The sequence below is a fragment of the Lissotriton helveticus genome, chromosome 10, assembly GCF_964261635.1.
Source record: "Lissotriton helveticus chromosome 10, aLisHel1.1, whole genome shotgun sequence".
NCBI classification, from domain to species: domain Eukaryota; kingdom Metazoa; phylum Chordata; class Amphibia; order Caudata; family Salamandridae; genus Lissotriton; species Lissotriton helveticus.
The window spans coordinates 227,541,824-227,556,393 of record NC_136071.1 but is presented as its reverse complement, the minus strand read 5'-3'; the positions used below and the strand labels follow the sequence as shown (position 1 = coordinate 227,556,393).

Here is a 14,570-nt window from a genome sequence, read left to right as displayed (position 1 = left end):
CTGCAAGTCTCTAGCAGTGAGGCATGGAATAGTCTTGTTTGTGGAGGAGGGTTGGAATGATGCTGGCAGTTAACCCAGATGTGTAGTCTTGAATCACACACAGTTTTCCATGGGCAGCCATAGGCGGGATCTCCCAGGCCTACCGATCACCATTCAAATCTAGTGATGGTGTAGGGGCAAGTCAGTCCATAGCCTCATGTAAAGAAAGCCAGTATTCGTGTTCATTACGATAAGGAGTGTTTTCCAAACTGTGGGTGGTGAGCCATTATTTGATGGGTTGTGAAGCTAGAAGCAACAAATAAAGAGGCCTTTAAAGTCTGTATTTATCTTGTCAAAATCAAAACAAGCATGACTCCTTATGCAGGTTCATAACAGGGAATCTGCTAAACCACATATTAACGCTTTGCATTGGCTGCCAGTAGACAAAAGAATTCAATTTAAGGCCTTGTGTATTGCCCATAAATCATTGGCGGCTAGTGCTCCGCCGATTCTCCAATCTATCATTTCCCCGTATTTCCCCAAAAGACCACTTCGCTCTGAGAAGAAACATCTTGCCATTGTTCCCAAAGTCAATCGAGCTCGGAGCGGGGTCTGCCTTTTTTCCATCATCACTGCGAAAGGTTGGAATCAGCTACCAGATGGTATTCGGCACGAGGCCAATCATCTCTTATTCCGCAAACGTCTTAAGACTCTGTTGTTTTCCTGATCTTCCCTCCACATGGGGTTTAGGCTTTCTCTTTAGCGCTGGGAAGCCTTTGGTAGCCATGCGCTTTATATGTGTTTTATTCATTCATTCATTAATATGCCAGGACGGGAAGGGGGCTGGGTAGCCAAACTGGTCTTCAAAAGGAGAAGCACTGATAGCACAGGAACAAGGCCCACCTCTAGCCAGATAGTAGCCTCTCTAATTAGATTAGAGGGGCAGCTGTTCTGGAAGGGGAATATAGGGAAAAGTTAGACACATCTGTGGGTAGGATTAGCCAGACCTGAACTCCTAGGAGAGATTTTCTCCATTTTGATGAGATGTGCATTCTGGGACAGAAATATGCCACACTTCTCTGGAAGTGGTCATGCCAGAGGGCGGCAACTTGGACCCCATTGAATGGGGGTGCCCCCTCTTGCCAGGCCAGGCTATGGAATAACTATGGGATTGAACGGGGTGCCCCCTCTTGCCGGACCAGAATATGGAATAACTATGTGAGAGCTGCCATGCAGCTAAAACCTCTGCTTGGAAACATCTGAAAGATCCATGATTGCACAAGAAAGGATTGAACTCCTAAGGCTGCACTCGCAAGGCTTCATAAAGAGAGGACTTTGCCCGACTATAAAGATCAAGGAGTTAACTCCCTAATCAGCAACAGGAAGAAAAATTCTGGAAGAAGTCTCCATTCATCTCCAACAAGGACAAGCCCAGCTGACCAGTTTCACCTGGATTTGGCCAGATGCATTGTGGGATTTGCAGTCCCAACCTCCAAGAGGCAAATCAGAGCTTCTGGACCCTTGGCTGGTGTTGTGTGTCCTACAAGACCCTCAAATGACCTTTCAGAAGTTCTGAAAGGTTGGGAAATTTTGGACAACTTTTTGGAAAAAGCTCCTTAAGGTGACCGATCTTGAAAACGAGTGTCTAGCCGATGACTTCGAACCGCGACTCTGCCACGTAGGTTTGCCCCAATAAAAGTTCCGGAGCTCGTCGCCATCAACGATGAAGACCAAGACCTCCAGGACTCACCGAGGAATCGCGCTGCAGCAGGCTTCCATTGTAGAACCTAAGTTCGATTGGCTGAAGCCAATCCCTCGACGACGAGAGAAAAAGCTCTAAAAAAGTAACTAAGTGCAAAGGTAAAAAATTGATCGGCCCCAACCACTATGTATCCGACCCACGCTCCATCGCTGTCAGGTTGAAACTTTGACAAGTCCAGCACAACCAGATTGCAGTGGTTGGCACTTTTCACATTTAGGCACTAGAAAGCACATTTTTTTATTTAAGCTTTAAAAATTCACATCTCCAATTCCCTACAATGGATTTTGTCGTTTTGGTATCATTTTAGAGATCCAAATATTCTCTATTGTTATAAGTTGATGTTTAATTTAAATTGTGTGTTGTGTTTTACTTATTTACTGTTTTGATGATGTTAAAGGCTTTGCACACCTGTCGTCTAAGTTAAGCCTGACTGCTAGTTAGCCAAGCTACCAAAGATTGAGGAAGGATGAATTTATTCAGACTGGGCCTGATTTGTAATTGTAGTGTTATTACTAGCTGTAGGTACTACCTGCACCTACTAATAAACCACCTTTTAACAGATGGCATAGCGCGCACCCAGAAAGCTTAAAAAGCTTTGGCTGGGGGGTGCGTGGTCTTGCCAGCAATGCGGTGAGACGCACATTTGGAGAGCTCCGGTTGACCGCTACTTTATTAAGATTTTTTAGCGGAGCTGGGGGGCCATTACCACCACTCCAGGAGGGGCACGGACGGCTGACAGAGTGGGGCACAACTTGCCAAGTCGAGACCTGCCTGGAGCTGACTGAAGAGCAAATGTTGTAGGGGATCGGCGGACGAGCGGAGTCGCCCGCCATTTTGTGGCACCTGCAGCGGGGCTCTCCTAGTGTCCCGGGGGCTTCCCTGGGTTCCTCTGAGGCGGAGACCGGATGGCACAGCGGCAGGGAGCCCAGGAGCACCCGAGTACCTGGCTGCCTGACACCAGGGAGAAGACGGAGGCAGACTCGGGGCGGCATCCTACAGGCCGCATCGGAAGCGCCCCCCGTGGTCGGAAGAGGCGGCGAGCGGCACTTTGGCCTGACGGGGCCTGCCCTGTGGCACTCTGCTGTGGACCTCTGAAGCACGGGCCCTGGTGGGGCTGTGTCCCGGAGCTTGGCGGCCACTGAAGATCCCCCCTGGTGAAGAGACATCAACGCTGGAAGGCGCTGGCGGGCTACCAGGCCCAGGGTAGGAGCCCCGCCGTTTTGAGCCCTCCGAGCAGGGGCGCCCCAGAGGAGCGGTGCTGACTGTCCCTGTGCCTGGGGATCCCGGGGCCCGCTATTAACGCTGAGCTGGGCGGCAGAGCGACAGGAGCATAGAGCCCAACGGACACAACACAAGCTGCAGGCCGAGGCGGGAGTGGCAGTGCTGTTGCCGCCCGCGAGACGACGGAGCTGGCCCCCTTGTGCGCGCAGGAGCTGACCAGTGGAGGAGGCAGTGCACCGTTCACGGTACAAGACGGCGGATACGCACCTGCCGGTGAGTGCGAGTGTCTGGCCTTAAGGAGCCTGCGGGACTGACAACTGCCATATGACACCTGGTGGCGCGCGGCCTGTATAGACTTCTCTAGGCCATAGAGGGCCCCTGGAGTGGGCACCTTTGCAACCCCGTCTAGCGCTGCGGCCCCCTCTGTGCTTGGACCTGTGGCCCTGAGGCTCGTTCGCCCCCTGGAGCTGTCGCAGGGCGGGCGGCGAGATTTTGGGCCCCCTTGTGATTTGGTCGCCATCTTGGGGATAGGCCCTGGCAAGCGCACAGACTTGAGACAGTGCTGCGGGCTTTATGCGCTAGAACCCCCTGGATACAGTTTTGGACCCCAAGGGGCTGGGACGATAACTTTGGGGCCCACCTATTCCCTTACAGTTGGAGTGGGGCAGGTAAAGGCCCTGGCATAGACGCCATCTTGAGACACTAGGGGCTGACCGCATACTTCCGCGGGAGCGCCGTAGGCCTTGAGGGAACCATGTGTGCCTAGCAGGCGACACCGGGCATGGGCATTGCTATGATCCCCTGAACAGCCACGACTGCCGGCAGGCTTGGGCCTGTTGTACTGGGTTTCCCCAATCCCCTTGAAGTTGACACGAAACCTGCAGACACACGAGTAACCTACGGCATTGGGATAGGCCCCTGCTGTGTGGGTGCCTACTACGTGGACGCGCGCTGTGGGATGGAATGGACTAGGATAGCCACCACTATGGATTTCTTCACTGGCCTCTCCCCATGTGAACACTAAGTCTGGGCCCTGTTGTCTTGCAAAGGTAGTGAGGTCTGCGCTTGCTCTGGACACTACTGGTTACATCGACGACTGGCATCACGAGCCAGTAGGTGGACCGGACGACTGGCATGCCAGCCGCTGTTGTTATCCCTGGAGGTTCCTGCATTTGATGCGTAGCGAGTTTCCTTGGAAAACAGGCATTCCTGTGTGCACTACTGCGGATCCTTGCTGCCCTTCACAACTGGCACTCTGCAGGAAGCCTACGGATTCGCAATGACATGCTCCAAAGGCGGCAAGGACGCCTCGGTGGCGACCCCCAGAGACAATCCTGTAGCGGCAATGTGGGGCAAGGCGGGCTCGTCTGCCCCCGCTTAGGTAGCGCCGCAGGCCGGAAGGGACTCACCGCCAGTAACACAAGCGTTTATGGCCTCATTCATGTCCGACCTAAAGACTGAAATAGGCTCCCTGCACACTGAGGTGCACTCCTGTGTTCGGGAACTCAGAAAGGAGGTTGCAGACCTGGGAGAACGAGTGGACGGGCTGGAGAAGACAGTCGATGGCCGTACGGAGGACCAGGAACAACTCTGGCAACGCTTGGCCCCCCTGGAAGAACAACACATAGAACTGCAACTGAAACAGGAGGATTGGAAAACCGGAGCCGCCGGAACAACCTCCGCATCCGGGGGGTTCCTCTCGGAGCAGAAGGGAAAGACATCATGACCTATGTGGCACAGCTCCTCCATGAGGTCTGGGGGGACGAGGACGCTTCTCCGCCGGCCCTGGATCCGGCCCATCGGGTATCTGGGCCCGCCGGAAGACCGGGCGTTCTCCCGGAAATTCTAACCAGGGTCCACTTCTTCACAGAAAAAGAAGCTATCCTCAAGGCGGCGCAAATTAAGCAGGACCTCGCCTACGATGGGCACAAGATCCAGATTTTCCAGGACCTAGCACCTAACACCTTAAGACGACGACGTGTTTTTAAGCCTGTGACAGACCAGCTGTGGAGCATGGACATTTCGTATCAGTGGGGGCACTCATTCACCCTTATTTTTCAATGGGAGTCCAAACGTAGAGTGATGCGGTCCTACAAAAAAGCATTTCAACTACTCCGACTCCCATCCTCACCGCCTGCCAGTCCCACCCAACTCCCCCCTCCTGCACGGGTGCCTGCCAAACCATCCTGGGCCACTGTGAGTCGTCGTTGACAAGCAATCGTCTTCGCAGGCCAAGCAGGACATCTTTGAACACATAAGGTCCTTAGAGGGGGAGAAATCAGAGACAGCTTCGCGCCCATCAACCCCCTGATAGACAGCTCATATATCCACAGTGGACTACGAGACCTGCCCCTGGAAGCGTGCTCTTTCCCTGTCGGGATTGATGATTGCTCTAGCAATCTGGACAATATCCCAGCTCCCCAATTGTAGTGTAGATGGTGCCGGAGCACCTCCCCTGGACGAAACTGAGAGCGGCTGCAGACCTACCCCCATCTGTTCTTGAGAGAGTGACATCTCTGGGATCATCCAAACCTTGTGGTGCAGACTGTCCCGCGACTGGAACAGAATAATGTGGCCTGGTTGGCCATTGTTGATTATTTCTTACTTGCCTAACGCTTCTCTGCTTTCCCGTGATTACTAGGTGTGGCGGGCAGGTGTTTCTGCGGCTGCGGCGTGCCCCTCCTGATGGGACAGACCTGCTCCTGCGCATCCTCTCCCTTGCCCCGAGTTACTTCCTATGGTGGCATGATGGACTAATTTGGGATCAGACACACTTATGGCTCTCCCTTACCCTCTAAAGGTTTAGGGGCTTAATTCTCCCAATTAGCGGCGGCAGACGTGGCGCTACCTTTCGCAACACAACCCTGGCATTCTCTTCCTCCAAGAAACCCACCTTTTAAAAATAGACGTCCAGCGCATGGCACACCCTAAATATCCCCTTCAACTCTGGGCCACGGCGACCACCAAAACGGCTGGAGTGGCAATTCTGAAGAAATGGCATCAGGTAGGGGGAACTCAAAGTCTTTCAAAGCCCAGATGGACGTTTCCTTAAAGCGGGTGTTGGGATTGGGAGACGCCTATTCACACTGTGTAATGTTTATGCGCCTAACAGATGTAGGCCTCCTACCTCCGGGCACTCTTGCGGGATCACGTGCCCTCATTGATTACGGGGGGAGATTTTAACTTAGTATGGGACCCAAGGGTGGACGGCAGAGAAGCTTCCTCGAATGGGGCGGGGCCATGTCTTCCACTCTCCGGAAACAGATAGCAGACCTTGGCTTGATGGACTCATGGCGGCACCACTCTCCTGAGGCGCGGGTTTTCTCGGACTACTCTCACATGCACCTCTCGTACTCGCGCATCGATTATCTGTTTATATCTTATGGCCTGATACGAGACATGCTGGCGACATCTATGTCTACCATATCGCTCTCTGATCATGCCCATGTTGAGATTCTCCTGCAGGACCCGGCCGCTTGCCCCACCCGTACTCCACGGTGGCGCCTGCCGCCGAACGTCCTGCGGGATCCAGCTGATGTGGAAAGCATACGGACTGCCATTGACTCTTACTTCGCGAGTAATGATGTACCTGAGACGCCCTTCCCCGTGGTGTGGGATGCGTTCAAGGCCACGATCCGCGGCCACATCACCTCTGTCGATTGCGCGGGCGCGCGAGGCCCGACTCCTAGAGGATAACCTCTCCAAGGACATTAAAATAGTAGAAAATCAAGACCAGGAACACCCCTCACTTGCGTCTCGGCAGGGGCTTGTGAACCTTCGAGAGCAACTCCGCGCCCTGCGTACCAATAATGCTGAGAGATCCCTGCTAGCCTTAAAACAGCGGTACTTCGAAGGGGGAGATAAAGTTGGCAAATTACTGGCAGGGCGTCTGAGAGCGCGTGAAGTGAAGGCCCATATTGCTAACATACAACTGCTGGATAGAGTAAGGGTCACCACAGAGCGGGCCAAATGTGAGTCCTTTAGGGCCTATTACGCTGCCCTTTACACGGCAGAAGCACCGTCACAGTGCGGTGTTAAAAGACCTCCCTCTTGGAAAGACACCGGGTCCAGATGGCCGCATGTTTCTGGTACAACTCCAGCCACACCTCTTGTGACTGTATAACTCCTTCTCGGACACGGACGGGCCGACGCCCTCCATGGGTATGGCAGAAATAGCCCTTATACCCAAACCGGGGAAAGACCCCACGCTATGTACCTCCTACCGTCACATAGCTTTGTTGAACACTGACCTTAAAATCTACACCAAATTACTTGCAAAACGTCTAAACCACCACATGCCTGGTCTTGTGGAGCCGGATCAAGTTGGTTTCATCCGCAACCGTCAGGGGGCGGATAATGTGCGTAGAATCATACACTTGGTGGGGAAAGCACACCACTGGAACATACCGGCCTGCCTTCTGTCGCTTGACGCGGAGGAAGCGTTCGACCGGGTGGACTGGACCTTCCTCCGGGCGGTGTTGCAAAGAGTTGGACTGGGCCGGAACATGATTTCTATGATCATGGCCCCCTACCTATCCCCACAGGCTGGGGTACAGGTCAACGGGCAACTTACAGAGCCCTTCTCCCTTCATAGGGGTACACGGCAGGTTTGCCCCTGGTCACCTCTGCTGTTTGCCCTTGTGGTAGAGCCCCTAGCGGAGATGATCAGGCAGATGGCGGATATACATGGCGTCTCTCTTGGAGGTCGGCAGAACAAGGTAGCGCTCTTCGTGGACGATCTCATCCTCACATTATCGCGCCCACACGTATCCCTCCAGGCACTTCACTCCCTGCTGCAGACCTTATAACGGGGCTCAGGCCTCAAAATCAATCATGGCAAATCCTGGGCCCTGAATCTCACAATCCCTAAGGAGGACATACCAGTCTTGAAAGCGCTCGCTCCATATAAATGGGCCACCGATCACATCCGGTATCTCAGGCTTAAGCTGACTTCCCTCCTTAGACATGTGGACCCAAGTAAATTGGCGGGAATGTAGGAGGGCTGTACTAGAGGACCTAAGAGGGTGGAAGTCTCTAACGCTGTTGTGGCTGGGCAGACTTAATGCCATCAAAATGTCGATACTCCCTAAAATTTTATAGTTATTTCAATGCCTTCCCACCCCTATCCTGCAGCACCAGATACAGGGCCTTCAGCGAGACCTTACCACCTTCATATGGGGCGGGCGTCGACCACGATTCTCCCACAAGATCCTCATGCCACCGCGAGACAGAGGAGGGCTGGCCTGTTCCAACCTCCTGGACTACTATTAGGCCTCGCATCTTCGCTTTGTCTCGGAGTGGACAACCACTGAAAGTGAAAAGATCTGGCTCCAGATGGACAGGATGATAACTGGGCGTACCGTCTTGGACCTTACATGGCTCCAGAAGCGCCTATATTGCTATGCCCACAACAACTGTCCTAGATATCTGGGACAAGATGGCTGTGAGTAGGGACTCACAACCTTCCCCTTCCCCCACACTCCCATTGTAGGTAACCCACTATTTCTTCCGGCCAACCGCTCACAAACCTTTGCTAAATGGTTGCAGGGGGATGCAGAGTGATAGGCAATCTATACGAGGGGGAAACACTTAAGACATTTGCTCAGTGCAGAGAGGAATTTCACCTTCCACTGGGAGCGGGAATGCGATATGCATAACTGCGGCACTGAGTATCCTTGCCAGAGATGCAACAGGCGGTCATGCACCCCCTTTGAGCGGCTGGTCCGCTCCTTTGATGAATCGAAGGGCCTTATCTCTCAGACATATCAGAATCTACAACATCCCCCGGTATGACCTACCCATCCATACCAGCACCAATGGCAACTGACGTCCTCCACGGAAATCACACCCACACAGTGGAATAGCTTATGGCGAGACATTCCTAGGGTTTACCGTAGTATCTCGCAGAGGGAAAATGCATACAAAATTATGACACAATGGTATTACACGCCCGATCGCCTGCACAAAATGTTCCCTGCCTCTTCCCCTCTGTGCTGGAGGTGTTCGACTGCATCTGGGGATTTCATTCACATTTGGTGGGCTGGCCCACTCCTGACCCTGTTCTGGAAGGAAGTCCTTAGTCATACTAAAAGGGTATTGGGATTCCCCCTGCCTGAGTCCATAACCACGATCCTCTTGGGCATCAAGCCTGCAGGGCTAAAAGCACTTACCCGCAGTGATTGGACTATAGCACTTCACATGCTTGGGGCTGCTAAACAACTTATAGCGTTATATTGGAAGAAAGAGGAGACCCCCAATTGCCGCTTGGTATGTGCACTTATGCCATGTAAAAACCATGGAACTATTTACAGCGCGACTGTAATCACACGACACTCGCTTCACTGCTATTTGGCAACCCCTAGTTAAGTACCTTTGCAAAATAGAGCATGCACGCTACCTACCCTCCAAGCTTAGAGCACTACGACTTTTCGAAGATGCTATACGTCCGCCTGCTCCCAACAGACTACTCCAGCAGTCAGATTTAGTTTGCACGTAACCTCCTTTAACAAATATTAGGTCTTTCAATAACAAGCGCCGCTAAACCCTTCCGCCCCGCCTGCCCACACGGTCTTTCCTTCTACTGTTAACTATCTATCTTTCCTATTACTCCTTTTCTTTCCGACGCCTTCCTGTCCACTCATCACTGTTCACTTTCTATGGGCCTCTAGCCCATGTTTCTAATGTTGTTGTTCCTAAAGGGTCCTGTAAATTCCCACAAGAGACCAATATTGTTATGTATAATGTGTCACGAGGCCGGCCCAACAAGGGCTGTAGGCGACATGCTGTGTTCAAATTACCTTGCTACTGCTTCTCCATATTTGTAGAGACTCTCCTACAAAATGCGGCCGACTCTAAATAGGGTTGTGGGCCTGATGCTGTGTACATCTGGACCTGTGTTTTACTCTTTATTCAAAAAATAAAACAGACTTTCAACAAAAAAAGTTTTGGCTTTCCAGAGGATATAGGTGTTACAGAAGCCTCCTTCTCATTATGGAACTTAATTTGTGGGTTCTCCCTTGGAGCTGAACTAAAGTGAGGGGAGGTGTACGAAGGGCTAGCCTTTATAAAATCAAACAGAAGGCGATCATTAGTCTCGCCTGAGACAATAGGGTGCCAACCCACCAGAACATCCCTCTTTGGTCATTTCTCTCACTTATGACCTCAAGGGCGGGACTGGGGGCGATGTTTCTTCAAAATGTCATCCTCTTCAGCCTACTTAGGAAGGTACGGGCAAGAGTAGAGGAGAGGAAGAGCAAGCATCGTCAAAATTCAAGGAAAAAGCCACCTTCAGAACAATAATTTTACCCATCAAATTCTCCTAATGATGAAATTTACAGGTAACAGTCAGACACGTTTGGCACAAGATTTTTCAAACAGCCAGTAAAGAATCCTCTAAAGCCATCCCAGCATCCTCTTGTTCATGGTTAAGAACGTTTTAAAGAAGCGACTAATGATCCAACTTCTCATTAAGGTGACATTGGCATGCAAGCTGAATTACTGTTGACTGGGAAACACAATTATGGACAAATCCCAAAGTGCCTCCAGTATGCATCTTGGAGATGCAAATGATGTGTGTAACCCCTATTTAGCTCACCAGAATGTGGTTTCAAGAATACTTGTTTTGGTGGAGGAAGACTAATTTCTTCTACCTCACAGGAAAGATTTACTTCTCAACAACTATACCAGATTATCCACCCCTTCCCTATACTGATTAATTTAATTGCTTGGTTCTTAAGCCACAAACCAATATGCTGTGTGAAGTTTCATATTAAAAGTCATCCATCGTATAAGAAGCCAAAAAAAATATGTGTTTGAGCAAATTGATCACTTTCGGACACTGGGTGTTAGACGACTGCATCACTCCTCCAAATGTTCCTTTAAATGGCTCTCTTGTGTTCATATTTTCAATAACTAGTTCTGGAGTTCAAGTAGGTCTTAATTTCTAGAAATCCAAACCTAAGCCTTGCCATTTGGCTTTATACTAGGTTTCATTTGTGTGCACTAATCAGAGTCCAAGACATACTTTGTTAGAGGCAGGCACCTTTCTAACACCTAAAAGATGTTGAGTTTGTGAATGGGTTTTCATTTTTTAAAGCCCAGGTGGAATAATAGCATTTCCAAACAAAGCTAATGAAAATTGGCCCTACAACCTGTAAAACACATCTATATCACAAATTCCACCAGAGATTTTCCCACTGACATTAACCAAGCAATGTCTCGAAAAAGGTAGTGATTTGCAAATGTGGGAACAGTTTTGTTTGGTCACCAAGCAAGCGTTTGGTCCCATTTTTACTGTTATGCAAATGACCTGCCATATAACAGATGGAGAGGAATTAAGTGAGAAAAAGGGAGCGGGGAACCAACAGACAAAAGAAAGGAGAAACGTAAAGAAAGGAGAAAATTAAGGAGAGTGAATAAAAGACAGGAAATAAAGAAAGGGTGAAAGAATAGAGAATTGTACTTGAGGGGGCAGAAAAAATACAGAATGAAATAAATAAAACAAATCATAGAAGGGAGAAAATGTATGAAGGGAGGGAAAGAAAGGAGGAAGGAAATATGGAGAGGAAGAAAATAGGAAAAGGAGAACAAAAAGAAGAAGCGATGAAGATAGGAATTGGAAAATTTACAATATTATTAGTACCTTTCTCGATATAAAATTCAACATCTAATGTGAGTATGGTAAAGATAATTTGAGTGCCATACCTTTTACATTTGAATATCAACTTTTATTGGAGAAATACACTTTTGAATGTGTGAGCGCAAATGGACAATCTCACAAAATTGTCGTCACTCATTTTCATCAAAAAGGACGGTCTGCCTAACAAGTGCACGGTATAAGTGGAAGAAGGCTTCCTTTCTAGAGACTACACAATTCTCCAACTATTCCTTACAAAATCTTTGTTTGTTTGCAAGAGTGAAAATTACATACCAACACGGAGAGGTCATCCAGCTGGAAGATATCGTCCGGCACTCCAGAATTCTTCAGGCTGTTGGCTCGAGCCACAATTGCCTCAAAGAAGAAAGAGATAATTAAATTATTCTGGTGAAAACCACAGAGCATGTGGTGCAAGCTTGCTGATGAAGATCGGTGTGCTAGAGAACAAAGGAGGAGATGGGGCAAAAGGAAGGAAGGCGGCAGGGGGTGGGAGGGACGACTGCCTGAGTAATAGTAAAGAAAGCAGGAAACAGCTGGAGTGTGAAAACAAGAATAGAGATTGGGTCAGAGCAATGCTAAAGGGAGAGAAAATGGGTATGACAGCACTGCTGAGGAAAAAAAAGAGGGAAACATTGCTTGGGTGTGGAGGAGGAGGTGGCAGGGGGCAGTTGGCTGAGAGAAAGAGAGGCAATGCATGGCAGGAGGACAGAGCGAGGGGGTCAGGAAAAAGGTCAAGGGAGAGCTCAAGCGAGCGTAAGGAAGAGGGCCTAGGGTTAAAGGAAGGAGGAAAGATTGAGATGAGATTACAGAGAGCATGATTTAGGTCAGAAGAAGATAGGTAGGGTGTGGTGGTTGAAATAAGAAAAAGCCTAGGAAGAGCTTGGTGTGAGAGGAACAAGTTACTTACCCATATTAATTATTTTTCTGGGTATATTCTATTTCCCTACAGATTTCCAACTTCATAAATCCTCTCAGGTGCCACACTGAATGCAGATATCCATCCTTCATTTGTTAAAGCCATAAGAGGGGCTTATGGTTCGTCTGAACAAGGTAGGGAGTACCAAACAGGAATGGCTTCTACTTCTTCAAGGCCCAGACCACAGCAAAGGTCTCACTCTCTGTAGCTGACCAATGTTTCTCCCTGGGAATCAACCTTCAGCTTATAAAAGCTACTGGTTCATCCTGGCCACCTGCATTAAGTTGTGACAAAACAGCTCCCACACCTATCTCAGAAGCATCTGTCTGGACAATGAAGGTTTTGGAGTAATCAGAACTTTGCAGAATCGGAGCAGTGCACATAGCCTGCTTCAGGTCATCGACAGCCTTTTGACAGCTGTCACTGAACTTTCTTAGGCATTCTCTTGTAGGTGAGATTATTAAGGGGCGTCACAATGGACCCATACCCCCTCACAAACCTCCTGGAGAATCGCAGTCAGGCACAAGAAAGCTCTGAGTCTGGGTAGTCAGAGCAACCCAGTCCATGATGTTCTGGATTTTGCATTCCAATGGCTGACCGTGGCCTCCACCTACCAGGTGACCCAAGTATACAACCTTGTTCTGCCTTATCTGGCACTTGGTGGCTTTGATAGTGAGGCCTGCCTTCTGCAGGGCCTCCAGAACGTTTCAGAGTTGGATCAGGTGATCCTCCAAGGTGGAGTTAAAGACAGCAATATCATCTAGATATGCTGCACTATAGGCTTCCAGACTGTTAAGACTTTGTTAACCAGCCTCTGAAACGTGGCAGGTGTATTTTTCAGACCTAAGGGCATCACAATAAAATGAGAATGGAATTGCTCACTAGTGACTGAAAATGCTGTTTTAGGCTTGGCATCCTTACCTCGTCTGATTTGCCAGGAGCCTCCAGTGTGGTCAAATGTACTCAGATATTTGGCTGAGGCCAAAGTATCTATGAGCCCATCTGCACTTAGAATAGGATGTCCTAGTGACTGCATTGAGGCTCCTGTAGTCCACACACAACCTCATCTCTCTCTTGCCACCTTTGAGTGAGGTGTTGGTACAAGGACTACTGGACTAACCCAATGACCCCTAATTCCAGCATCTTTTGGGCCACTGTCCCAATGCAGTCTCTGACATGGTCAGGCTGTCTGGACATTTTGTTCTTTACAGACAGACTGTCACCTGTGTCCAATTCATGGGTACACCAGTTGCTTTGAGTGGGTGTCAGAGAGAACATGCTTGTACCGATTGACGACCTTCCTGCAATCCGCTTGCTGCTGGTCAGTGAGTCTGCCTGCCAAGGCTACTCCTTCAACTGATGCATCAACAGGATTCTGAGAGAGATCAGTGATAGGTCACTCTCTTCCTCCTGTCCCTCATCAGTGGCGATGAGCAAGCTCATGTCAGCCCTGTCTACAAAAGGTTTCAGGAGATTTACATGAAGTACCCAGTGGAGACTTCTGGGAGAACCTAGGTCCACCAAGAAGACAAACTCACCTTTCTTTTCAAGGATTGTGTGGGGGCCACTCCATTTGTCTTGGAGAGCTGCTGGGGCCACAGGCTCCAACACCCACACGTGATGTCCGGTCTGGTAAACAGTCAGTACAGCCTTTTGGTCATTCCAAGCTTTCTAAAGCTCCTGGCTGGCCTCAAGGTTTTTACTTGCCTTCTTCATATACTCAGCCATACGTGTACACAGGCCAAGGACATAACCCATATTATCCTGTTTAGGAGGTTTGAGAGGCTGCTCCCAACCCTAGTTAACTAGACACAATGGACCCCAAACTGGACGTCCAAAAGGAAGTTTAAATAGGCTGTAGCCAACCCCCCTCTGTGGAACCTCTCTCTAGGCAAAGAGAAGGTAGGGTAGTAAGACATTCTATTTTCACCTGAGCTTTTCTGGGAGTCCCATGATCATACCCTTTAGGCTCTTGTTGAACCTTTCAACAAGCTCATTGCACTGTGGGTGGTAGGGTATGGTAAACCTATAGTTGA

At 49.8% G+C, this 14,570-nt stretch overlaps 1 protein-coding gene across 2 annotated transcripts in view; it reads right to left on the bottom strand.

The window, feature by feature from the left end:
* Window positions 1–14,570, bottom strand: part of FLII (FLII actin remodeling protein) — a 244,281-nt gene that overhangs the window by 147,977 nt on the left and 81,734 nt on the right. For both annotated transcript variants that reach the window (XM_078665183.1, XM_078665182.1), the window contains exon 4: window positions 11,892–11,972. In XM_078665183.1, coding sequence (XP_078521309.1) covers window positions 11,892–11,972 — 81 coding nt within the window. The remainder of the gene's footprint in view (window positions 1–11,891; window positions 11,973–14,570) is intronic.